The 25,967-nt window shown below is 41.3% G+C and overlaps 2 protein-coding genes and 1 long non-coding RNA gene across 20 annotated transcripts in view; 2 read left to right on the forward strand and 1 right to left on the reverse strand.

The window, feature by feature from the left end:
- Positions 1-5,222, forward strand: part of LOC138749254 (RIMS-binding protein 2-like) — a 227,447-nt gene extending 222,225 nt beyond the window's left edge. For 15 of the 18 annotated variants that reach the window (XM_069910403.1, XM_069910409.1, XM_069910412.1 and 12 more), the window contains one exon: positions 3,350-5,222. In XM_069910403.1, coding sequence (XP_069766504.1) covers positions 3,350-3,532 — 183 coding nt within the window. In that variant the 3' untranslated portion in view covers positions 3,533-5,222. The remainder of the gene's footprint in view (positions 1-3,349) is intronic. The other 3 variants (XR_011348508.1, XM_069910398.1, XM_069910414.1) reach the window with 3 other exon arrangements.
- LOC138749257 (uncharacterized) lies at positions 1,907-12,328 on the reverse strand. The gene is made up of 2 exons (XR_011348509.1): positions 12,126-12,328; positions 1,907-2,344 (listed from the first exon to the last, which is right to left on the reverse strand). It is a non-coding gene; the product is annotated as an uncharacterized lncRNA (long non-coding RNA).
- Positions 12,329-20,659: 8,331 nt separating this feature from the next.
- Positions 20,660-25,967, forward strand: part of LOC138749322 (eosinophil peroxidase-like) — a 43,533-nt gene continuing 38,225 nt past the window's right edge. The window contains 1 exon segment of the mRNA XM_069910538.1: positions 20,660-20,819. Coding sequence (XP_069766639.1) covers positions 20,660-20,819 — 160 coding nt within the window.

Raw genomic sequence — 25,967 nt, forward strand, 5'->3', positions numbered from 1 at the left:
AACTGGATGAAGGTATCTCCCAGTAAATATTTGGGGAAGGAACATTCAGTCAGGTGCAGCTGAAGGTCCATTTGATGGAATGATATTTTCATTACCAAGGTGTTATATCTGCAAGGATAGCTGGCAGCTTGGGAATTGTGCTGAGTCCTGGAGATCCACTTTCCAGCGTGGATGTGCTGGATTAACTGTTTCAGTTATGTAATAAGATTCAAGGGATAGCTGAGTGTTCATTGAATTTCTAGGAATGGAGCAATAGGATGGCAGATGTTTAGTTCCCCACTCCCAACAATATCCTGATTTCATTCATCTCCACTGCCAGCAAATATATACTTATGAGAGGTACAAATGTTCACTAACTCTCAAAGCTGATCTCCAGATTTTGTATAGGAGCAGTAGGCACAAGAAATTCCGGGATCAGAACATTGTCAGTTGTTAAATTGAAAACAAATCAGTTCTAAAATATGAGGAATGAACAAAAAATTTTGGATTCCATTTGCAATTCACAAAAAGAATTAAAAAGATAATTGGCAAAGATTATAGTTGGTGCCTGGCAGGTTTGCCCATAACATACTCTTTTAGCTATGTCCTTTGCACATTTTGCAAATGTAGGCCTTCATAGGTGCACTCTGCCTGTAGTCAAAATGGATAACTAATAGCATAGTCAATGTGCTTGGCTGTATCATTCACGCTTGAGTGAGCCACCACGGGATCCATCATAAGATAGATTTCATCTCTGATAGCTGATTCTCTATTTATTTTTATTCTCGCAACGTGGATATATTGAACAATGCCAACAATTATTATCCATTCTTAATTGCTTTAAACTGAGAAGGCAATTAAGAGTCTGCTCCATTGGTGCAACTAGTGTCATATATAGGCCAGATCATACACGGAGGACAGGTTTGTTTTGCTGGAGGATATGAGCGAATCAGATGAACTTTCAGAATAATCTGGTAATTTTATGGAGACTGGTTATGAGACAAGCTTTTTTTAAAATTCTCGTTAACCCTGGTGTTACCTCCAATGTTTAGCTTATTAGTAGGCAAGTAGAATTGGGTTATCCATTAGCATTGATCAGGAGTAAAAATAATTAATTCACATTCATTAATGTTTGTGACTCCATCTTTCTAATGGATGCTAGATTTAGCTATGTATGTGTTTGGATTTTAGACATGATTTCCTATTAATTTTATCCTGTTAGCTGATCACCCAGAGATCTGGGAAAGGAACATCTGATGAAGGTGAGATAGTTTCACTCTGGCAGTGGCTTGAGTCATGAAAGGTATATAAGCCAAGGTATCATGGCATTTATAGTCGATGTTTCTATTGGTGAAATTAAATTGAGGTTGATTATTTCCTGCCTCATACCCCAGCATGTTTGCTTAACATGCACTTGCTCCCTTTGCCTTACAATATTTACCTGACAGCTTTTGAATAATAACTTGAGCAAGTGTTTGCTCTGATCTGCAGTTATCGAGTCATTAAATAGACCCTCGTCTTTAGTTAAGGATCATGAATGAATTTTAACTGTACATATGAAAAGAAAGTATTCTACAAGCAGGATTTTTCAGAGAAGGACGAAAGTTTCACCAAATACATGGTGGTGTTTGCTCTCCTGCTATTGCAGAGCACCAAACAAGGACAGTAAAACTCCAATAACATGGGTCCATTTGTTTTAGTTCAGCATCTGGCCTATCAGGTTTGGTTTCCCACATTCCCTTGCAACAGACTGCAGCCTCAAAACACTGGGCTTTATTTCTCTTGTTCCCTTTAAACTTACCAAGTCTCTGTTCCTGCACTCAGTTTAAGCTCACTGTGCACTCTTTCCTTTCAACTCAAGCACATTGTAATACTGTGAAAAGTGAAATGGGATGGGGTAATAACAGGAGAAATACTCAAGAAAATCTGCTGGTCAAGCACCACAAAACTACCAGCTGTGGGACTGTTCAGGTGCTTGCCAGTTTCGTGCAGTGGTTTTATTTTGCTCCAGATTTCAGCATCTCGGGTCCTCCTATCTGGATTATTGGAGTTTTACTGTAGACAGGAATGAAGGAGATCTCTCTTTACCACGGCAGTTGCATATTCGAAGCAGTAATGGAGTTGTTAACTCTTCATAGTGACCTAATCCCATCATCTAATGCACCGTATGTTTTGCCAGTCAGTAGATCCCACCTGACCTCAGGAAAATCTGTATCAATTGTTATTGCTTATTCCCGATGAACACAGTACAGAGCAGCACTCACGCTGCTGGTGCGTGGCCATGGTGTTATCAAAATGTCCCATTGGTGCCCCATTCCCCATCTTGCCCGCTTTCCTGTTTGGCCCTTAAGCCATGAGAAGCGAACTGCAAATAACGAAAAAGATTGGCATGATCAGTAAATAATGTTGCAAATCAAAATGATAACAATCCCAGATTTCCATTCTGGCAACTTTTAAAACACATTATTGTTGATTTCAGTGAATTCATGTCAGTGAGCCATTTTTGTTTGCTCCTATGCATGTGTGCCAATTGTGTCAATAGCACTGGAAGGGACTGTATCTGAGACCAATGCAGAGCAGTTTCCAATGTTAGAGAGCTAAAGTCAGGGTTTGATGGATATGAGAGAGAAATGATGCCCATTGAGTTTGCGATACTTTCACACTATACAGACAACTGTGAAATATTCTTTGGAAGGAATTATTTTTAAGCCTGTCTACTTGAAAATTAAAATGATCAAAAATAAAATATTTAGGACAAGAGAAGAAAATCGATTATAAATCTACTGTAAATGTTTTACAAGGGCAGAATCTGTGATCCAGATTATCTCCTCTATGTTTGCACTGTCCTAAGGAATGAGGTTAGACCATCTCTATCACTCAGAATCGGTATTCCCATGATTCAAATGCCAGACTCCGCTGAAGAAGTGCAGGGCATTCTTTTATCCTGTGTAGCACTTATTTCAACTGCAGCTGTTATATTCAGATCACTTATTCACGAATCTCTGCTTTACATAGGACATTAATGTGCGTAACCTGCTAGCAATGTTTGCCTTCGTAAGAATAATTAGGAAGCCCTTTGTTATGATTCCGAGAATTGTGATAACTCACTGTGTAAAATCCAAAGAGCTATTCTTTGAGAGGACTGAAACTTTTTTGGAAAAAAGATGACGCAATAATGACTGATAAAATTTGATCATTTAAAAAACTGATTATTAACATATACAGAACTAGAATTGGGTGCATTCACATTTGGCTGTCATTTGTGGTCCTGTTGTGGCTTTTGTGTCCTGAGGTCACAGCAGATGTGGAATCTTTCCATGCTCTTTCCTATATAATATCAATGACTTTTGTTTTAATTTTTTTCCATCAGCTAAGCTTGGATGAGGCAGAGGTCTCAAATCCTAATGTACCGATGAACATGCATCCCACTGTTAAAGCAGGATATTTGGATAATCACGCTTGCAACGAGAACTCCAATAGCAAGAAGAAAAAGGGATTTTTTTCAAAAGGAAAAAAACTTTTCAAAAGATTGGGATCTAGTAAAAGAGAATAATTCACCAAAAAGAGATGTTCCCACCTGTGATCCGGTAAACATGAATAATTCTTATCTCGAATTCAGAAGGGAATAACTAGTGGTCTGCCAAAATCATTAAAGTTTTACTTGGGATACAGTGAAAAGAACAAGTTGAATTCCACCCCATTGGAAGATCATAGCAGATGAGCGGTCTTATAAATGAGTGATTGCCATCTGGAGTCCACTGAAACAAAAACACCTGGATCCCATGAAAGAATCATTTCTGCCCAACTTTCAGTAAATGAGAAGAGCTCCCACTAAGACACAAAAATTCAGCACATGGTTACAAATGAAAAGAGATTGTATCCAAAAATTCAGAACATTTTCTGCTGAGAAACTATGGAGAACCTTCCACCTTTTCCCCATTTGGTCTTTTGCTCATTTCACCGTTACATGTAATATTGCAATTGACCAACAGCTTGGTCAACATTTATAACGTGAACTGAATTCTTGCTGAGCACTTAACCACATCTCCTGATAGATGAGAATGTCATACAACAGACTGTTAAGAACTTCAATCCATGAATTATATATACCTGATGGAAATATCCATATCACCTCATCTATAATGGTCAGAAGACAAATGACTAATAATATTCATGCATTGATGTAACTGTTGAACAACACAGAGAATGTTTTTCTTCAACTAATTACATGGCAACATTGTTTAATCTCTGCAGCGGTATAAAGCTCTCAATTTCGTATAATTCAGAGTCAGGCAGGCTGTGGAAATTCGAGCACACACCCAGACGTGCCAAGCCCCCGATGACTAGTCGTGTTAACAGTGACAACAGCAATGTACTTGACTGGTAAGCTCATGTTAATTACCAAATAGGTTTTGCTACGTAGGATCTGGATTTCATACAGTGGTAAGTTTACATGTCCTTTACTCGGTAGTCACATAATTTGGGTTTTTCTTGGTTTGCCATTATCTTACAAATCCAAAGTGGAACAAGGGAAGTGTGGGGGTTTACAATTTGGATTGCAGTTCTAACATTTGCTTTGTCCCAACAGAAAACATTTTTTAAAATTCCTCTATATTATGAGCTGGAAAGTCAAAAGGAAACTTGTAGTCTGACACCAAACCCTGATGTTCTGCAAGCCTCGGAAAGATTTCCAACTAACTAGCTGGGTGCAAAACTGGTAGATGACAACCATTGAGGAACTTGTCCACATATTTTGAGATCTAATCCATTACAGGCCTATGTTTAGGTAACAGGAAGGTTTATACTCTGCCTTATTCAAGAAAGACAATGAATTACTAAACATGAAAACGGAAATGTAGATGCCAATCACAATACCCTGCCAGTGTTCAGCTGATGCCCTGAGTTCGGCAACATACCTGCTTTGTGTTCCAAGCTCCTGAGCAGCTGTCAGACATTAACAAAAGAACTTATTTTCATATGTTAAAGATAAACTATCATGTTTAAATTCTAGCACGTTGCTTTATAATATACAATCAAAAGATTTTGTAAAGAAGTATTTATATGATTGATTTTGACATTTGTAAATATTTCCTCTTCTTGTTCTGCATGTATCATTGGGACTGTGTCCTGCTGCTCTGCATGGAGGGTAGTGGAGAGCAGCGCCCAACTCCTGACGGCCTAACATTTTCCTTTATTTCTACATAGAAATGTTTTTACTGAAATAAAATCTATTTTCACAGAAAGTGCCCTTGTACATTGAATTATTTTGAATTGCTGAGGATTTTGAAAGGAAAGGGTAGTGAAGATGGGCAGGGAGTACAGGCAACTGTAGAAAACTCAGGGACAATGAGCCAAGACCAGGGGTGGCGAGGTCAAGGGTAAGATTGCAAGAAGTACAGATACAAATGGTTCAAGATCATCTGAAATGTTAGACAAAAGGGGGGAAAACCCAATGGAAATGACAATAGTGGAAAAGAGGTCACATGAAATGTAACTGGGGAGTGGTAGTAAGGCAGAGAGTAAATGTAGGAATAAAAACAGACTGGCAGCACGGAAGGTTCAGAAGCAGTGGTCATGTATACCACGTGTAGCATTGTCAATTATAAACTGTGCAATACTCTATCCATTGCTGCTGCCGTCTATTTTAATCAGCCAACCTGTTAGAAATTATATTAGCAGTTTAAATGGAATAGATCGTCATGATCTTAGCCATTGGTCAAAAGCATGAAGTGTTGAGAAGAAGCTAAGTAGGTAATTGAACCTAATCAAAGACACCAGTGGTAATATTTCTGTCCCGCTCTGCTTCTGCCTCCTTATTTGAATTCCTTAACCTGCCCACCTGTGATCCCTCTAAGCTGTGTGCGTGCACACACACCTGCACATTCTGTGTGCGCACACAAAACAGACCGTGAGCGCAGGCAAGCGAGGGACACTGCAAACTGGTTTACCTTGTATTCGTTTGTGTGAATTCTTAGCACATGGATGAAGGAAAAGGTTATTTACTTTAAAGTTGATGTAAACAGCACCATGAGGCTGCAAGCCTCCATTATAGATCTGCATACTGCAGTGCCCTGCTCTGTGTGTCAGCCTCCTGCTGGAAGCCGTCTAATCAAACAGTAACTATAATCAAGGCCATCACTATCATTACACTACCTATCTCTCACCACAGAGATTCTAATCCCATCACTTTGTGAGATGGATCCAAGTAGTTCTGTTTCTCTACACTACTGAGCTCCAATTCTCTTCCTTACTGAAATGCCCTTAGAATTTTTCAGGCTTTCTGAAAGAATGCTCAATACACTATTTTGCACCCCATTGTAGAAATATTACAACCATTTTTGATGCCAGCACTAAGCACCATTTTATTCAGACTAAACTTTACATAGTTGGTGATAACATTTAATTAAGGAGGCAATTCTCAAATTTCATGTGTTAACTAAGCAGCTGTGGCCATTGCATTTTGGCATTCTCACAGCTGAAAAATTCCTAACTCCTTGACGTGTCACCTCACGAGGATTGATACCAACCTCTGAAGAAGACACTGAAATCCTTGGCATTTTGGGTTGGTTAGGTGATGCTGCAACAATGGACTGGAAAGCAGTGATTTTTTTTTTCTCAAGGGATTTTTGAACCTCATGCTCTAACTATTGTTGTTGGCTGGATGGAATAGCTGGGAGTTGGTGCAATGATTACAGGTTGTACTTAAGAACTGCAGCTGGAACATGAAAACCCTCTTTATCTGTGTCTGTGATCTCATGATGTGATCTGACACAATGACTAAGCATCTATTGATTTTGTAGTCCACAGGATTTCCCACACTTGCTTCCTGCCCTGTGTTACTCAGTAATTACACGTGTTACAAGCCCAGAGGATCCCAAAACCCACCAGCAATAGATATTCACCAAGACAAATGGTTACTTAAACAAAAGTTGCTTTTAATTATCTTTAAACATGAAAATAGAATCAAACTTTAACTTATCTTTATTGATTTACTTAACCTAACAACCCATTCTAATTCTAAAGCGCACATGTATGTAATGTGTGTATAAGTTCAGAAAAGTTCTTGAGTTCACAGTCCAATCTCACTTCTCATTCCTCCAAGTTCACTGGTTGCAGGCCATTCTTATACTGTGCACAGAATTTAACATTTATAAAGTTCACCAGGCTTTGGTGCTTGAAAGATACATGGTTACTGCTCAGGAAACTTCCTGTCAGTTTTTAGAGAGAGATTTGTTGAACGATGGACACCTAGCCACCTCCATGTGTTGCTGATGTACCTTGCCCCTTCAGGGTTCTCCAGATGATAACCTCTTTCTTTCAGGTCACCACAAAGTTCCTTTTTTTTCTCTCTTATTCCAAATGAAACATTAGACAGCCAGTCCTCTCCTCTTGCATGATCCACAAGGGCTTTGACCAGACTGAATCAACACTTACAACCCATCTTCCACATGGGGTTTTCCACAAGCTTGTGAGCTTGTCCTGTTCCAGTCCCAACTGCTATTGCTGGCTGTAACACTGTAGAAGTGATCTAAGTGATATCTCTCTCTCTCTCTCTCTCTCTCTCTCTCTCTCTCTCTCTCTCTCTCTCTGAGAGAAAGACTGTTTGACTCTCTCTGCTTGCAAAATCACATGACCCTCTTAGAACAACTCCAGACAATCTGTGGCTCCAACAAGATCTTTCATCTGTTTCCTTTTGTAAACAACAGTCCATTAGCAAAGTCTCTTGAGCACTCTTCAGATCTCTTGCAAAAGCTGTGGAGCTGATATGTCTAGCATGGGCAGAACTCCAGTATTTTAAATAAGATCTGTTTTAAAGTGTTTGTATTTTACCTACTCTAACAAATCTTTCCCAATTTATCCCCCAAAAACATTTCTATATACTCTGTCACACAAGGCATGTTCTTTTTTTTCATATTTTAAGAAATATTTGCCATCAAACTACTTCAAACAAAACAAGTAAAATATTAAATAAAAACACTGCTACAAACACTCAGCAGGTTGGGCAGCATCTGTGGACAGAGATGCAAGTTTGTGACCTTTTGTCAGAATTGATAAAGAGAGAAATCAAAAGACTCCAGACCTGAAACACTAACTGTTTCTCTTTCTGCAGATGCTACCTGATTCATTGAGTATTTCCAACCTTTACAGTTTTTATTTCAGTTTCACAGCATCTGCACCTTTTTGAAATTTTATGGAAAATATTTTTTTATATAATAATGGGTTTTGGAGAACAGAAGTGTTTTCTGAACAGACTCAGCAGTAAGCTTGAATGTACGTTCCATAGCCCAGCTCATATCACTATTTGTCTGCAAACCAAGATTGATACATATACAAAAGAGAAAAATGTAAACAAGAAGGAAGTTCAAACAAACTGACTGCACAATACAGAAAATAAATATTCAATAATAAATCAAAAATAAACCTTAAATGAGTCTCTGGTCAAATTTATTGTTTAGGACACTGATGAGCAACTGATCCTGAACCTGCTGTGAGTTTTTTGACATCTATACTTCCTTCCTGATGGCAGCAGCAAGGAAAAAGCATATCCTGGGTGATGTGGATCCTTGATGATAACTACTGCTCTCCGATGGCAGTGTTCCATATAGATTTTCTCAATGGTGGTGAGAGCCTGTGATGTACTGGCCTGTGTCCACTATTTTTTTTTCAGGGCTTTTCGCTCAGAGATATTAGTGTCCCCATACCGGGCAGTGATGCAGCTGGTCAGCACGTTTTCCAATGCACATCTGTTAAAATTTGTGAAGGTTTCCAATCTCATATTGAACTTCTGGACACTCCTGAGAAAGTAGAGGTGCTGACATGCTCTTTTATTGATGATATTTGTATGTTGGACCCAAATCTTTCTATTTGGGAAAGACCCTCCAAAATAGTGATTCCCAGGAATTTAAATTTGCTCATCCTCTCCACCCTGATCCCACAATGATCACTGGATTGTACACCTCTGGATTTCCCCTCCTAAAGTTCACAATCAGCTCCTTGTTTTTTTGTGATATTGAGTGCAGGGTTGTTGTTGGTGCCAGATTGCTTATATCCTTTTGTAAACTATGACAACCTTCAACTCCATCCACAACTCTTCCAACCTTCATATCATACACAAACACTGACCCATCCTTCTGTCTCTAACCACTATGCCACACTTTTATCTTTGTATCTTTATCTTTGCTATATAAAAGTCACTATTTGACCTGCAGAGTTTCTCCATCTTTGTGTTTTTACTTTAACTAGCACAGTGTCTGCAATCTTTCGTGTTTTACTCCCATCCATTTGGCTGAGATGGTAGTTGGTTAAATATTGAAGATACTTGGTGGTGTAGTTTTCAATCTCCCTCCTGTATGCTGAGCCATCACACCTTTGTATACATGGTATGGTCAGCAATTTGTAGATGGTGTTATTATGGTACCGAACCACACATTCATAAGTGTAATGTGAGTAGAACAGGGGGCTAAGCCTGTGGTGCTCTGGTACTGATAAGAGATTGTGGAGGAGATGTTCTTATCAGTCCTCACTGATTGGGTCTTGAGGCAATTGTACATTGCACACATGTATCAAAATTATTACTTGTTGCAGCTGAATAAATATTTCATAAGACAACAGTAGTGAATTCAACTTGAATTAAAAATAGACAAATCAAAAGATATATACATAGACATAGACATAGCACATAGAAGATAGGAGCAGGAGTAGGTCATTCGACCCTTCGAGCCTGCTCCGCCATTCAACGAGATCATGGCTGATCTAAAAGTTCAGTACCCCGTCCCCGCCTTCTCTCCGTGACCTTTAATACCCTTATACTGAAGAAATATATCTAATTCCCTCTTAAATATATTTAATGAACCTGCCTCTACTGCCCTCTGTGGCAATGAATTCGACAGATTCACCACCCTCTGGGTAAAGAAATTCCTCCTCATCTCGGTCCTAAATGGTTTGCCTATTATCCTCAAGCCATGGCCCCGGGTTCTGGATTTTCCCATCCTTGGAAACATCCCATCTGCATCCATTCTGTCCAGTCCTGCCAGAATTTTATACGTCTCTATGAGATCCCCTCTCAATCTTCTAAACTCCAGCGAGTACAATCCCAATTTGTGCAATCTTTCCTCCTAAGTCATTCCTGCCATTCCAGGTATCAGCCTGGTGAATCGCCTCTGCACTCCCTCCATTGCAAGAACATCCTTCCTTAGATAAGGTGACCAAAACTGCACACAATACTCCAGGTGGGGTCTCACCAAGGCCCTGTACAGCTGCAGTAAGGTATCCTCGTTCCTATACTCAAACCCTCTTGAGAGGAAGACCAACATACCATTTGCCTTTTTAACCGCCTGCTGTACCTGCATGCTCGCCTTCAGAGACTGGTGTACAAGTACCCCTAGGTCTCTCTGCACTTCCCCATCTCTTAATCTATTGCCATTCAAATGGTAATCTGCCCTCCGGTTTGTATTACCAAAGTGGATAACCTCACATTTATCCACATTGTAGTGCATTTGCCATGTATCTGCCCAGTCCCTCAATTTATCCAAATCACACTGGAGCTTCCTGACCCCCTCTTCCATGCACACAACCCCTCCTAGCTTAGTGTCATCTGCAAATTTGGAGATATTACATCCAATCCCCTCATCCAGATCATGAATGTAAATTGTGAACAGCTGGGGTCCCAGTACAGATCCCTGTGGCACCCACTGATCACCGCCTGCCACTCAGAAAATGAGCCATTTATCCCAACTCTCTGTCTTCTACCTGCCAGCCAGTTCTCAATCCACAGCAATACTTTGCCCCCAATCCCATGAGCTTTGATTTTGGAAGCCAGTCGTTTATGCGGGACCTTATCGAAGGCCTTTTGGAAGTCCAGGTACACCACATCCACTGGCTCTCCGCCATCTATTTTACCTATCACCATCTCAAAGAATTCCAATAGATTTGTCAAGCACGATTTACCTTTTGTAAATCCATGTTGACTCCGTCCGATCCCTTCTCTGCTAGTCATATGCTCCGCTATTACATCCTTAATAATGGATTCCATCATTTTGCCCACTACTGATGTAAGGCTCACCGGCCTATAATTCCTCGCTTTTTCTCTACCTCCCTTTTTAAATAGTGTGGTTACATTAGCTATCCTCCAATCCATGGGTACTGATCCTGAGTCTATCGAGTTCTGGAAAATAATTCTTAAAGCATCTGCTATCTGAATGGCCACTTCCTTAAGTACCCTAGGATGTCGATTATCAGGCCCTTGGGATTTATCTGCCTTCAATCCCATCAGTTTCCCCAAGACCATGTCCTTAGAGATACTGATTTCTTTCAGTTCCTCCCTTGCATTAGTCTCTATGTTTCCCAACATCCTTGGGAGGTTATTTGTATCCTCTCTTGTAAAAACAGAACTAAAGTAAGAATTTAATTGGTCTGCCATTTCCTTATTCCCCATTATATATTCCCCTGATTCCGACTGCAAGGGACCTACTCTGGATTTCACCAGTCTTTTCCTCTTGACATATTTATAAAAGCTTTTGCAGTCGGTTTTTATATTTGCCGTAAGCTTACTTTCGTAATTTATTTTTGCTCTCTTGATTAATCCCTTTGTCCTCCTTTGGCGCATCTTGAACTGCTCCCAGTCTTCGGTTGTGGTACTTTTTTTGGCCAATTGATATGCTCTCTCTTTGGACCTAATGCTGTCTCTAATTTCCCTTGTTATTGGATATATATGGATGATAAATATTCACAGTTATCCTCGTGCAAGAAAAAATAGTGACTTTGCATCTGAGTTAGTTGCTGTGGTGTGTATTTCATTAGAATTATTCCAGGAATGTTTGCAGCACTGGAAGGATTGGCATTTATGTATTGGGAACTCTAAGCTGCAGCTAGAACAGAGTCTTCCATCTGATGGATCTTTCCTGTTTTAAATTGTCTTTTATATTGTCCACTATTCTTGGATCCCTTTTATAATGAAATCTATGTAATTAATACATTTAATTACCTGTGTTACTCATATTCTAGTAAATTATCGCATGATAATTGCATGATCACAAACATAATTTCCTCTTGTCTGACATTAGTTAAATTCAAAGCATGAGAACAACTAACTTCAATATGTGCATCACATATCCACTTTAATTTTATTTGGTTAAAATCTGCTCTACCTGATTCACATTTAGATTGATTCATTCTCAGACCTTTGAGCTCATTTATATTAGCAGAGGAAATGAGAAGCAGGCCTTTTTCAAATTACACATCATAAAGATTCATCTGGATTGACCTTTTTCCTTGTGAGTGTACTTTAGGAGTAATGATCCCACGATGAGTATATGCTGGAGTATTCTGATAATTATATCCAGGGTGTATTTTGAGAGATATGTTTCCAAGACAAATATTTCATACAATTTACATTCTTATTATGTCATAAAGCATTGCAATCAGCGTAAGTGGTTGGATCACAATTTATTTTGAGGCAATATTCTGAGTGAGAAATCTAGCAGTCGCACAACTTGTGATAGGAGGTTACATATTGCCCGTTCACCCAAAGAGCCCATCACAAGAAGGGATGAAAGGTCCTTGGCTCTGACGATATCGGGTTCATGATCATCTCTGCCAATTGACTGTTTCATTCTCCATAGTAACATCAGTACTTTGATGTTTCACTGAACTTAGTTTCTAAATTTACATTTAATGGTAAAAATAATGTGAATTAAGATTTTTTTTGTTATTTACTGAGTTTAATTCTCACAGTTTCAAGTATACAACATTTGCCTGTTAATTAAAATCTGTTAGTTTCAGAACAGACTGCACCAGAGAACTGATTATTTGTTCAGACTTTGAAGCTGACCATTTTAACGTGAGCAAGGATATTCTGCCATTGCAGGTCCACTGCATTGTGCTAGCTGCCAACATTTCAGTGCTTCACTTTAAAATGTATTTCTCCTCTCCACTGTCACCTCACAATATTTACAGCTAATGAACTTAATGGGCATGGAAAGCAGGTAATATCGGGAATCCTTGTGAGTGTATGTCAAGGTTAGAAAGAAAAATGCTTGGCCCTGTAGGCTGCTGTGAATTCTCACTGTTTAAGCTCATGCATAAATAGACACGTGAGTAAGATGCTGCAGGGAAACAGTGGCCGTGAAACAAGATCCAGAAAAGTCACCGGCTTGTGAAATTAGTAAATATTCAATGCGAATGTTAAATTAAAGAGGTGTATGTTCTAAATGTGTACGTTCATTTCCCATGAATCAGCTCTGGGGTACTGTTAGGTCTGCTTTGTTCATGAATGAGTGAGACAAACACCAGACTGAGTCGAAATCAGGGTTCTTTGTTCTTTATTACCGGATTGTAACACTTGCGACTAACCATGTTAGTCGGAGAATGCATTCTGCCGTCATCAGCAAGTGGTGTTTTTTTATACCTCAGGATACGTACTTAGTAAATTATCATACCATGACATTGTCCAATGAATAAACTGTTGCTACCCTTCTCTGTTAGTCTGCTGCTCATCATTCTTGTTAGTGCAAAGCTTATCTTGAGTGTACAAGGTCACATCTGCATTCTGTTACTCCTTAGTACTGGGTGACTCCTTCTCCGGTCCCATCTCATGATGTTTTTACCTTACAGTACTCGCCATTATCCTTCAGTGGACATGCTGCACGTTATTCCAAGAGAATATATGAGATTTTGTTGCTTTATCCAAACCTTTATTTCAGCAAAAATGATCTGATACCATATAAAGTGGGAGGATATTGCAGTGAATAACATGAACAGTTTCACCTGCTTATGCAGACAAACTCTTCCTCAGATGAAAAGTTATCTCACTGAATGGCCCCATAGCCTAGTAATATAAAAAAAACATTCATTCACCTGAAGGACCTTTTCTTTAACCTGCTATGATACTTTAAAATTGTTGTCTAAAAAACGGAGTTTTTCCCATAATCATTCTGAAAATAGCTGCTGCATTTTACACCAATACCCATTTAGTTCAACTGCAAAAAAAAAGTGAAATTGGTTAAAAACAATTTTTAAAATTTACCAGTGTGGTTTATGCCCATGAAGGCTGTATTGAAACATTATCTATGTTACCTTGAGGTCTTCTTTTTGGATGCCACATATTTCAGTGATAACAGTCTTGGAAAATTTTGACCCACAAATTGATTGCTGATCAGAAAGTACAGGTAGGATGTGGTGCCCTGAAAGAATCTGTGGGGGTGCATTTTTCTGTAGTGGGCCTCCATGTAAAGCCAGAAACAATCATTATACTTACATGTGGCTGGGTATGTACTTTGACCTGAAGTGCTGGAGAAGGGGTTTTGTTGGATTGATCCTCTATCGCTGGCACAGACAAGATGGGATAAACTTCTTGCTTCTTACAAATTTTCATTGAATCAATGTGGTCCTTTGACATGTCAATTTGAGAAAAGGAATTAGTTTCATTTTGATAAACAGTCCACAGAACTGAAGTCCATGCAATAAGAGTACAGAGACAGATAGATGATGTCTGCTGTGGACTTCTTGCACAGTCTTCGAAATATAGTGGATCAGGGCTTTGAAGCTGGAGTTTATGTGGGCCCTGACCAATCTTTCAAAGTACTTTATAATGATGAAGGTCAGAATAGCTATTGAGGTACATTTCCTTGCCTTTCTTACTGGAATAATCGTGGACTTTTTTAACCAGGTGGGATCGTGAGATCTTCAGCTTGAGCCAAGGAGGGGTCAAAGAATGCTTCCGCCAGTTGATTTGTGCAGGTTCTCGGGGCACAACTAGGGACTCTGTACAGACCAGTTGCTTTACACGGGCTCTGTCTCAGAATCAGATTTTATTGTCATGAACATAACACGAAGTGTGTTTTGTGGCAGCATCTCAGTGCAAATATTTCTATAAACCACATCACAAAATAAATAAAATAGTGCAAATAAAAAGAAAGACAAAGTGAGGCAGTGTCTGTGGTTCATGGTTCATTCAGGAATCTGGTGGCAGACGGGGACAGGCTATCCTTGTGCCGCTAAGTGCTCGTCTTCAGGCTCCTGTACTTTTTTCCCGATGGAAACAGAGTAAAGAGGGTGTGGCCTGGATGGTGGGGGTCCTTGAGGATAGAGGATTGAGGGTAGAAAGCCCATCTGACATCTGGGACAGTGACCTCAGGCACAGGTGTGCATGAGGCTGGCAAGGCAGGTTAGGTTGACTCACTGACCTGATCAAAGCAAACATGGAACGCATTAAGCTTGTCAGCAAGGGATGTGTGGTTTCCTTTGAATTTTCCTGACCTCGCTTGGTCGACCGTGATGGCAAACATATTGCGTCAATCAGGTAAAGTATACGGTTCAAAAATAAATGCAGGAAGAATGAGCTGGAAATATAGTGCACAAATCATTGCAGGTTGGATAAATTTCAAAATCAAATGAAATACTGGGATCTTGGATCTTGCAAATTGTGGCTGAGGTTATATAGAATCTTTATAAAATACTGGTTTGGCCACAGCTACAAAACAGTCCATTCATTCCTGTTCACTGCATAAAAATGAATCAAAGCCAGAGAAAGGGTGAAAAAAAGATATTGTAGTGTGAAGGCTCACCACAAGGCAGGCGAACCGGCCCTGCTTGTAAGCCATGCGGCGGGGCAGGTGGCCAAAATGGCGCTATCAGGGGGTTTCCCTTCCTTCCAGCTCGGGGCTCAGAAACCCGCGCTGGGGGAACCACGTGATGCCTGGGTGACGTCAGCGCCCTCCAGCGCGGTTCTCACCCAGGTCCGGGCTGGGAGTATAAGTGCAGCCCAGCAGCCTGCAATAAACGAGTCTGCTCACTGTGCTCAACCCGCCTGGTTGCATGTGCTATTGCAGAAGCAGTGCAGCCGCTGCTACAGTAGGTTATTTCTGGGGAGGAGGAAGTTCAGAAATTGGAATAATTTTTCTAGGAGCAGACGTGATTTTAACCAAGATGTTTCACATCATGAAAAGCCTAAAAAGAGGGGCAGCAGCAAACTGATCTATTCAGCAGAATGACTGAAAACCAGAGGATGAGGATTTAACAGAACTTTCGAAAGCATCAGAAGATCAAGTCATATCTTCTTGTTCAATGTGCAGCCGTGATCTGGAATTCAGTGGCTCTCAGTGTGGTGGAGGCAGAATCGAGAGAGAATTGAAAAGATAACTGGGGAAGAAAACAATGGCAAGGAATGAGGAAATAGCTGGGAAACGATACCAAAAAAAAGTAGCCTTGCTGAACCTCGATAGCCCGTTGGCTTCCCACTTTGCTGCAATGACTGAAGAAGAAATTGTCTCTTTAACAATGCTCAAAGTGTACATTCAGAATAATGCTCCTTTCTGAAGGAGGGTCAAGATGATTCTGAGTAGTTAATGCAGTGGCTTTTGTGCATGGTGCCTCACGTTATAACGATGAAGAAAATGCTGATGTGGATGTTAGTAAATTAGACCCAAATTCCTACAGGTCTTAATTAATAGCAGTTTTTTTTTAAATTGGACATTCAGCATGGAAACAGGCCCTTACAGCCCACGAGCCCAAGCCACCCATTTGACCTACAGCCCCAGTACATTTTGAATGGTGAGAAGAATCCAATGCTCCCAGAAGAAACCCATTCAGCCTTGGGGAGAACGTACAAACTCCTTACAGAGAGCACTGGATTCGAAGCCCAGTCGTTGGGGCTGTAACAGCATTGTGCAAACTGCTAGGCTAACCATGCCTCTCTTAGGTTGCCAGAAAGTTGAAATAACAATAAAGAGATCCAAGTTCAGATTCACCGCACCTGTGGAAGTTAACTTCAATTAATAATCTGATATTTGGAAAAATAATAACGGTTGGCATCGTGGTTAAAGCACAACGCTGTTACAGCGCCAGAAACTGGGTTTCTAATCCCATGCTGTTTGTACGTTCTCCCCGTGTCTGCGCAGATTTTCCCCAGTGGCTCCAGTTAGCTCCCACTGTTCAAAAACATACTAGTTTGTAGGTTAATTGGGTGGCATGGGCTCATGGGTCGAAAGGGTCTGTTACCATGCTGTATATCTAAATTTAAACAACTAGTCTTACTATAAATAAGATGAAAAATTATGTTTATTGTAAAAAAAATACCCCATAGTTCACTATTGCCTTTCAGAGGAATTTTTCCATCATAACTAATCTGGGTGACACTTAAATGACCTTCAAGTAAACCCACAAGCTAGTCACAAAATTAAAGCTATGCTTAAATATAAAAAGAATAAAACCAGATGATGGATTCTGCCTTGGCAAAATCAGCCCCAGTCCAGTCAATGTGGAAAATTCTATGAGGAGGAAATGAGTAACTGATGTCCAAATTGGGGGATTTGCCCCAGAGGTTTGTCAAACAAAAAACTGGCATAGATGTAGAGAGAGAATCATTCTTTACACACCTGGCACCTTGCAGACAACTCCACCATCACCAAGCTGATCCACCACTGGTGGCCACATGGTGGTGTACAGGTGAGAATGAATAGCTGGAATCTGCAACATTAACTCCAGACCCCTGAACGATTTGAGGCACTTGTGTCAAAGATGGGCAAGGAAGTCTTATGATCAGCACCACTTATCCACGTCAGCTGATGAAATCATTGTTCCTCCATGTTAAACCACACTCAGAAATTATATCTTTCACCATGGATTTCCTGGAGAATGATCCCTAATTGAGCAGCCCGTGTCCTAAAGGATGTTGCTAGCAAGCTTAGTCTGCAGAAGGTCACAAGTGAACCAAAGCAAGTTGTGCCTAAAATGCCCAGGAGTAGCACCAGACATATTGTAAAATATTGATGTGCTAATTCAGTAAAGTTAAAACACCGGATAACCTGGCTAGCAGTGCTGCTCTGGCATCTCATCGGGCCGCTTCAGGGCTGCTCCGGCACCTCCTGGCTACAGCAGCACCTCACTGTGGCTGCCCCCTCTCCCTCTGGGCACTATTCTCTATATCTATTCTGGACGTACCCGTTTCTTCCATGACTGGTCGTCCAACTGCTCGCTGTCAATTATGCAACCCCAAATACAACATGGCAGTCACCAAGGCCAGGTCTCATGAGACCTCCTTGTTGCTGTTTTGGTGAGGTCTGCCACATAAAAAAAAATTAGCCCTGCACCCCTGAGGTTAACATGCATGCTAAACACAAATAAAACCTGCAATACTTAGTACAAGCCTTTCTCACAGCCCACAGCTCAAACAGAAACTCTGCAGTCCAACCATATCCAGTCATAGAGGAAGATGGGCAACTAAATACCATCAGGAAGAGGAGGTACCAAGAATATATTCAGCAAGTGATCTCAACTGTGTTCATCTAGAAGTTCCAAACCTGCAAACCATCTGAAGGCCAAGCTCAGAGCGCATGTGGAAATTCCACTACTGTGGTCCCCATTATTCCAGCACCTATGTGGACCACGGATGCTGGAAATGTGAGTTTTCCAGTTGACTGAGACTCATTTTTCCAATGCCTAATATGCCTGCATTAAGAATACACAGTTTCAAAGACAAAAGACAGCGCAAAATGTAAAATAATTTTTAACAAAATTAGTATTGTAGTCTTTAATTATGTGAAGTTCTCATTAATCAGGTAATTCCCATAACTTACAAAATTTAGAGTGTCCTGTCTGGATGCATCATTCCGTGGTACAAAGGCTGCAAAGCATTGAACTGGAAGTCAATTCAGAGGATCATCAAAAAGGCCGAAAAGATCATTGGGATCTCCCTTTCTTCAACTGAGGATATTTACTGCAAACATTGCTTAAATAGAGCTAAGTAAAAATTATTGAGGGCCCTTTCCATCCAGCACCTAGTATTTTTGGCCCACTGCCATCAAGAAGAAGGTACAGGAGCATTAAAATCATGGCTGCCTTCTTCCCGCAAACTATAACTGAGTATGTCATCCCAAAATATTTATCTATATTTATTTAAATTGATATTTTTATGAATATTTGTGATTGCTATGTGCTGCGTATTGTGTTGGAATGTGGGAGCACCATGGTCCGAAGAAACATTTTTTTGTCGGGTTTCGTAAACTTGAACATGAACTTGATTAACAGAATATCATGCTTCTCCAGAATGCTCCACGGCAAGGGAGGAGTTTTAGACATTTTAAATTCTTTGCACCACTGCTCATAGTCCAGACTGTTAATTTGGTTATAATGACAGATCTCCAGTAAAACAGCATTGAAGTGCTTTGGCATTGAGTAATGGTAGTGCAGAAGGATGAAAGGAACCTCATAGAGATGTTCCAAAAGCTGAATGACCTTGACAGAGTAGACATGGCAAAGTTGTTTCCTATGGTCTGGGAGTCCAGGACAAGCGGCCACAATTTCAGGACAAAAGGGGATCAATTTAAAACAGAAATGTGGAGAAATTCCTTTAGCCGGAAGGTCGCAAGTCTTTGAAACTTGGTGGCAGTGGAAGCGAGGTCGTTGGGTGCATTTAAGACAGAAATTGTCAGGTATTTGCTTAGTCAGGGTATCAAGGGTTACAGGGAGAAGGCCAGGGAGTGGGACTGAGTGATAAGGATCAGCTCATGATTAAAGACAGACCAGACCCGATGGGCAGATTGGCCTACTTCTGCTCCTGTATCTTGTGATTATCTATATTGTGCATTTTGAGGGAGGTGTGTATTAATTTTTGGGTCAAGAAGATTTTGCAATAAGGGATCTAAAGGTGAGGCAAAACTACCATTGAAAAAGTCCCAATTACCTTGAAGCAGCAATTATTCATGCACAACAACAAATTCCATGAAACTCTGCAATTAGAAAGCAGGAAACTGTTCAACCAGAAGTCACTGCCCACATGGAAAGTGCAAATTTCCTTGACCGGATTGATTAAGTCATGAAAAGTTGGGCGTTGTTTAGATCGATTTCTGTGTAATGAAAGGTTTGACAGAGTCTCTTCCTGTCAGGTGAGATTATCTTTCTGTCAAGATACATACATATTAACATCACAATATTTCATTAAATGATGAAGGTCTTTCACACCATATAATTGGAATGGCCATTAAAGCTTCTATTTTTAGAGGAGTGCAGTATCCTTACCTCACCCAACTCTTCAGATCAAGTCAAATTTATTATCACCTGATTGTACAACCTGACGAAACCATGTTCTCTGATCAGTGAATATGCTTCATTTGTTGTTCTATTATTCAAGAAGCATTTATTTACATTTAGGTCTTTACTACTTTTTTGTACCTTAACATTGTTGCAAAGGGCACAATAAACCCAAAAAAGTGATCCATGAACTCTAAGCCATATACAAAAAAAAAGGCCCATCCTCTGGAATAAGTTAAGGGGCTTGCCTTCCTGATGGTGGATTCCAGATTTGAAGTCTGAATGTTGCAGTCTCATTTCTCCGAATAATGTCAGCAGTTAAAACTTGAATTCTTTGCCACTCTGATACGTTGCTTCCCTTCCCACCCACATACCTCCTTAAGTAATCTCTTACCCATCACAGAGCACTTATGGCGTTGGGATTACTTAAGGTGGAATATGAATTAGGGGGAAATTGGAGAGCAAACAATAGCCCATTACCCACTGTCACCTTGTCCCAGGAATTAACTGGGAATTTACTGGGACAGGGTCCAGTGGAAAAGGAACACGGTCCAAATGCCATGTCATTTCATGCCGAGGATTCTCTGCCTCTACCCCTACTCGGATCCTGATGTCACCCATTTACAGTTGAAGGTAGAACACTCGGACCCCGGGGATGAAAGGGTTCAGTGGAAAAGCAATTAGTGTCCCAGTTAAGGGTGGCCCAGTGGAAACGACACAAAGGGCTTCCTATCCTGGGGCACTGCAGGGCCAATTAAATGGGACGCCAATGGAAAAAGGGGTTCATGAGAAGCTGGAGGAATACAGCAGCTCAGGTAACGTCCATGGATAGAAATGGTTAGTTAGTATTTCAGATCGGGATTATTTCTCTCAGTCTTGATAAAGTGTCCCGATGCAACAGTTGACTGATCATTTCTCTCCACTGATCCGCTGTGTAAATAACTGAGGAACAAGAAAGTCTTCAGACATGGTGATTACAGTAAAAATGCACAAAAATGCTGGAGGACCTCTGGTTAGTCTCTCATCATCCATGGGAGGTAAAGATATATTACTGACATTTTGGGACTGAGGCCTTCTTCAAGGTTTCAGCAAAGAACAGGAAGGCATCATGTTAAAGGACAGAAGGCTGGCCAGGAGCAAGAGTCCAGACCAACAAAAGGTGTTAATTGGATATGATAAGACGAGAGGTGAGAACTGATTTTGGCTCTGTGAAAAGGAGACAGAGGGATTGTCCTTGAATTCAAGGCAGCATTTGACTAAGTGAGGCAGGAGAGGGTCTGGAGTCATGTGGTCTGGCAACGAGGGGTTTGTAGCATGCGCGCTACCGCGAAGTGTGGAAAGAATGACACCCACCTAAGACTGATTTATTGCACTAGAAGCTCTGTTTATATTCTCTCCCCACTGCTGACGAAAGCATCACAGCAGGCACCTGCCTTGAATTGGTTGGTGTTCCGCTGTTGCTCATTGTTTCATGCAGGTTGTCACCTGAGTCGAACAACATTGGTCCCCACGTTCGGCCATCTTGTGTTGTGTCTCAGTTAGTGGGCCGCTACAGGTTTCAAATAGAGAGGAGTATCAGTATCTGCACCATTCCTCTCTCAATTCACACACCATTAATGCTGTTCAATATTTCTAAACTCCCCCTCCATTATAATTGGGGGATTGTAATCATGAATGTGCCTAACCATCATTTTCTCAAATACAATTAGATATGATCAATATTGCTGGCTTTACCAAAAATCTTCAAATCCCAAGTTTTTGATACGTGTCCTATTACTGTCGATAAAGGGTCCCGACCTGAAAAGTTGAATTCCTCAAGCATCACGTTGTTTGATTCATACACAAAAACCTGTTTATAATCATCCATGTATCATGCAAATAGCATGCAAATAACCCATCCACATTCTCTCCCTCTCTCTAACTCAAGCACGTGCATACGCATACTCATGTACACACACTCGCAAAACTACCAAATCCATTAAACCACCCAATATGATCCGAATGTGTGCATCCAAAAGGCAACAGAATGTTTCTAAAAGGAGAGTTGTGGATCAACTAAAAAGACAAGCAGGGACAAGCTGATCCAATACAACGGAAACAAATGAATTATAATTATTTGTCATTGTCTTGATCTGACAGCCTGAGGTTAGTAGAACTGTCATCACATTAAAGTTGGCAGCAAAATTGCTATCGGGTTGGATTTCACTCTATTTTAGTCATTTTTATTTTCATTTGCTCTAGTGCTAGAATTTTATTTTTTTTTGTTCCCAGCAAGACATTGTCTTTTTGCAGTTGATCTTGGAACTTCATTACCAAGTTATTTTATTTTGCTTTGCAGACTTTCTCATAAAATGAGAGGAAACAAGACACAAGAGAAACTTGTCCGTGAACTACTCTTTGCAGACGATGCCGCTTTAGTTGCCCATTCAGAGCCAGCTCTTCAGCGCTTGACGTCCTGTTTTGCGGAAACTGCCAAAGCGTTTGGCCTGGAAGTCAGCCTGAAGAAAACTGAGGTCCTCCATCAGCCAGCTCCCCACCATGACTACCAGCCCCCCAACATCTCCATCGGGCACACAAAACTCAAAACGGTCAACCAGTTTACCTATCTCGGCTGCACCATTTCATCAGATGCAAGGATTGACAACAAGATAGACAACAGACTCGCCAAGGCAAATAGCACCTTTGGAAGACTACACAAAAGAGTCTGGAAAAACAACCAACTGAAAAACCTCACAAAGATTAGCGTATACAGAGCCGTTGTCATACTCACACTCCTGTTCGGCTCCGAATCATGGGTCCTCTATCGCCATCACCTACGGCTCCTAGAACGCTTCCACCAGCGTTGTCTCCGCTCCATCCTCAACATTCATTGGAGCGCTTTCATCCCTAACGTCGAAGTACTCGAGATGGCAGAGGTCGACAGCATCGAGTCCACGCTGCTGAAGATCCAGCTGTGCTGGGTGGGTCACGTCTCCAGAATGGAGGACCATCGCATTCCCAAGATCGTGTTATATGGCGAGCTCTCCACTGGCCACCGTGACAGAGGTGCACCAAAGAAAAGGTACAAGGACTGCCTAAAGAAATCTCTTGGTGCCGGCCACATTGACCACGGCCAGTGGGCTGATATCGCCTCAAACCGTGCATCTTGGCGCCTCACAGTTCGGCGGGCAGCAACCTCCTTTGAAGAAGGCCGCAGAGCCAACCTCATTGACAAAAGACAAAGGAGGAAAAACCCAACACCCAACTCCAACCCACCAATTTTCCCCTGCAACCGCTGCAACTGTGTCTGCCTGTCCCGCATCAGACTTGTCAGCCACAAACGAGCCTGCAGCTGACGTGGACATTTACCCCCTCCATTAATCTTCATCCGCGAAGCCAAGCCAAAGAAGCATATAAGTGAGGGTGAATCTGCCAAGCATTTGAAACCAGGAGAGGTGCTAAACAGCTGGTCAATTTATTTTTTTTTACAGTTACCTGATCCTTCCCATTGTACTGATTTGACCATCATACCTGATTGAGCTATGTCTGTAATTGAAGAAGGGGGAACATGAATGACCCAGGAATCCACTCAATAATGAGAGGTTTCAGGACTAGTAAATTCCTTCACCATTTGGCAACAATCAAATCCTTGATTAAATCAAATTTGCCATACCTGCATAAAGCAGATACACGTTTTGACTACATTTGAAATTCGAGTAGCCAGAAAAGGGACATCAATCCATGTGCTCTTTCGGTGCGGCCCTGCCATTAAATAGGATTAGTGATATCAACACTCTCAGAGAGTCTGAAACTTGTTCAAGGTGAGTAAGAACACGATGGTCTAGCAATGTGTCCAATGTGTTCGAGGTGAGTAAGATCACGATGGTCTAGCAATGTGTCCAATGTGTTCGAGGTGAGTAAGAACAGGATGGTCTAGCAATGTGTCCAATGTGTTCGAGGTGAGTAAGATCACGATGGTCTAGCAATGTGTCCAATGTGTTCGAGGTGAGTAAGAACAGGATGGTCTAGCAATGTGTCCAATGTGTTCGAGGTGAGTAAGATCACGATGGTCTAGCAATGTGTCCAATGTGTTCGAGGTGAGTAAGATCACGATGGTCTAGCAATGTGTCCAAAGTGTTCGAAGTGAGTAAGAACACGATGGTCTAGCAATGTGTCCAATGTGTTCGAGGTGAGTAAGAACACGATGGTCTAGCAATGTGTCCAATGTGTTCGAGGTGAGTAAGAACACGATGGTCTAGCAATGTGTCCAATGTGTTCGAGGTGAGTAAGAACACGATGGTCTAGCAATGTGTCCAATGTGTTCGAGGTGAGTAAGATCACGATGGTCTAGCAATGTGTCCAATGTGTTCGAGGTGAGTAAGAACAGGATGGTCTAGCAATGTGTCCAATGTGTTCGAGGTGAGTAAGATCACGATGGTCTAGCAATGTGTCCAATGTGTTCGAGGTGAGTAAGAACAGGATGGTCTAGCAATGTGTCCAATGTGTTCGAGGTGAGTAAGATCACGATGGTCTAGCAATGTGTCCAATGTGTTCGAGGTGAGTAAGATCACGATGGTCTAGCAATGTGTCCAAAGTGTTCGAAGTGAGTAAGAACACGATGGTCTAGCAATGTGTCCAATGTGTTCGAGGTGAGTAAGATCACGATGGTCTAGCAATGTGTCCAATGTGTTCGAGGTGAGTAAGAACACGATGGTCTAGCAATGTGTCCAATGTGTTCGAGGTGAGTAAGAACACGATGGTCTAGCAATGTGTCCAATGTGTTCGAGGTGAGTAAGAACACGATGGTCTAGCAATATGTCCAATGTGTTCGAGGTGAGTAAGAACACGATGGTCTAGCAATGTGTCCAATGTGTTCGAGGTGAGTAAGAACACGATGGTCTAGCAATGTGTCCAATGTGTTCGAGGTGAGTAAGAACACGATGGTCTAGCAATGTGTCCAATGTGTTCGAGGTGAGTAAGAACACGATGGTCTAGCAATGTGTCCAATGTGTTCGAGGTGAGTAAGAACACGATGGTCTAGCAATGTGTCCAATGTGTTCGAGGTGAGTAAGAACACGATGGTCTAGCAATGTGTCCAATGTGTTCGAGGTGAGTAAGATCACGATGGTCTAGCAATGTGTCCAATGTGTTCGAGGTGAGTAAGAACAGGATGGTCTAGCAATGTGTCCAATGTGTTCGAGGTGAGTAAGATCACGATGGTCTAGCAATGTGTCCAATGTGTTCGAGGTGAGTAAGATCACGATGGTCTAGCAATGTGTCCAAAGTGTTCGAAGTGAGTAAGAACACGATGGTCTAGCAATGTGTCCAATGTGTTCGAGGTGAGTAAGATCACGATGGTCTAGCAATGTGTCCAATGTGTTCGAGGTGAGTAAGAACACGATGGTCTAGCAATGTGTCCAATGTGTTCGAGGTGAGTAAGAACACGATGGTCTAGCAATGTGTCCAATGTGTTCGAGGTGAGTAAGAACACGATGGTCTAGCAATATGTCCAATGTGTTCGAGGTGAGTAAGAACACGATGGTCTAGCAATGTGTCCAATGTGTTCGAGGTGAGTAAGAACACGATGGTCTAGCAATGTGTCCAATGTGTTCGAGGTGAGTAAGATCACGATGGTCTAGCAATGTGTCCAATGTGTTCGAGGTGAGTAAGAACAGGATGGTCTAGCAATGTGTCCAATGTGTTCGAGGTGAGTAAGATCACGATGGTCTAGCAATGTGTCCAATGTGTTCGAGGTGAGTAAGATCACGATGGTCTAGCAATGTGTCCAAAGTGTTCGAAGTGAGTAAGAACACGATGGTCTAGCAATGTGTCCAATGTGTTCGAGGTGAGTAAGATCACGATGGTCTAGCAATGTGTCCAATGTGTTCGAGGTGAGTAAGAACACGATGGTCTAGCAATGTGTCCAATGTGTTCGAGGTGAGTAAGAACACGATGGTCAAGCAATGTGTCCAATGTGTTCGAGG

This window comes from Narcine bancroftii, chromosome 14 (genome assembly GCF_036971445.1).
Source record: "Narcine bancroftii isolate sNarBan1 chromosome 14, sNarBan1.hap1, whole genome shotgun sequence".
Classification (NCBI taxonomy): domain Eukaryota; kingdom Metazoa; phylum Chordata; class Chondrichthyes; order Torpediniformes; family Narcinidae; genus Narcine; species Narcine bancroftii.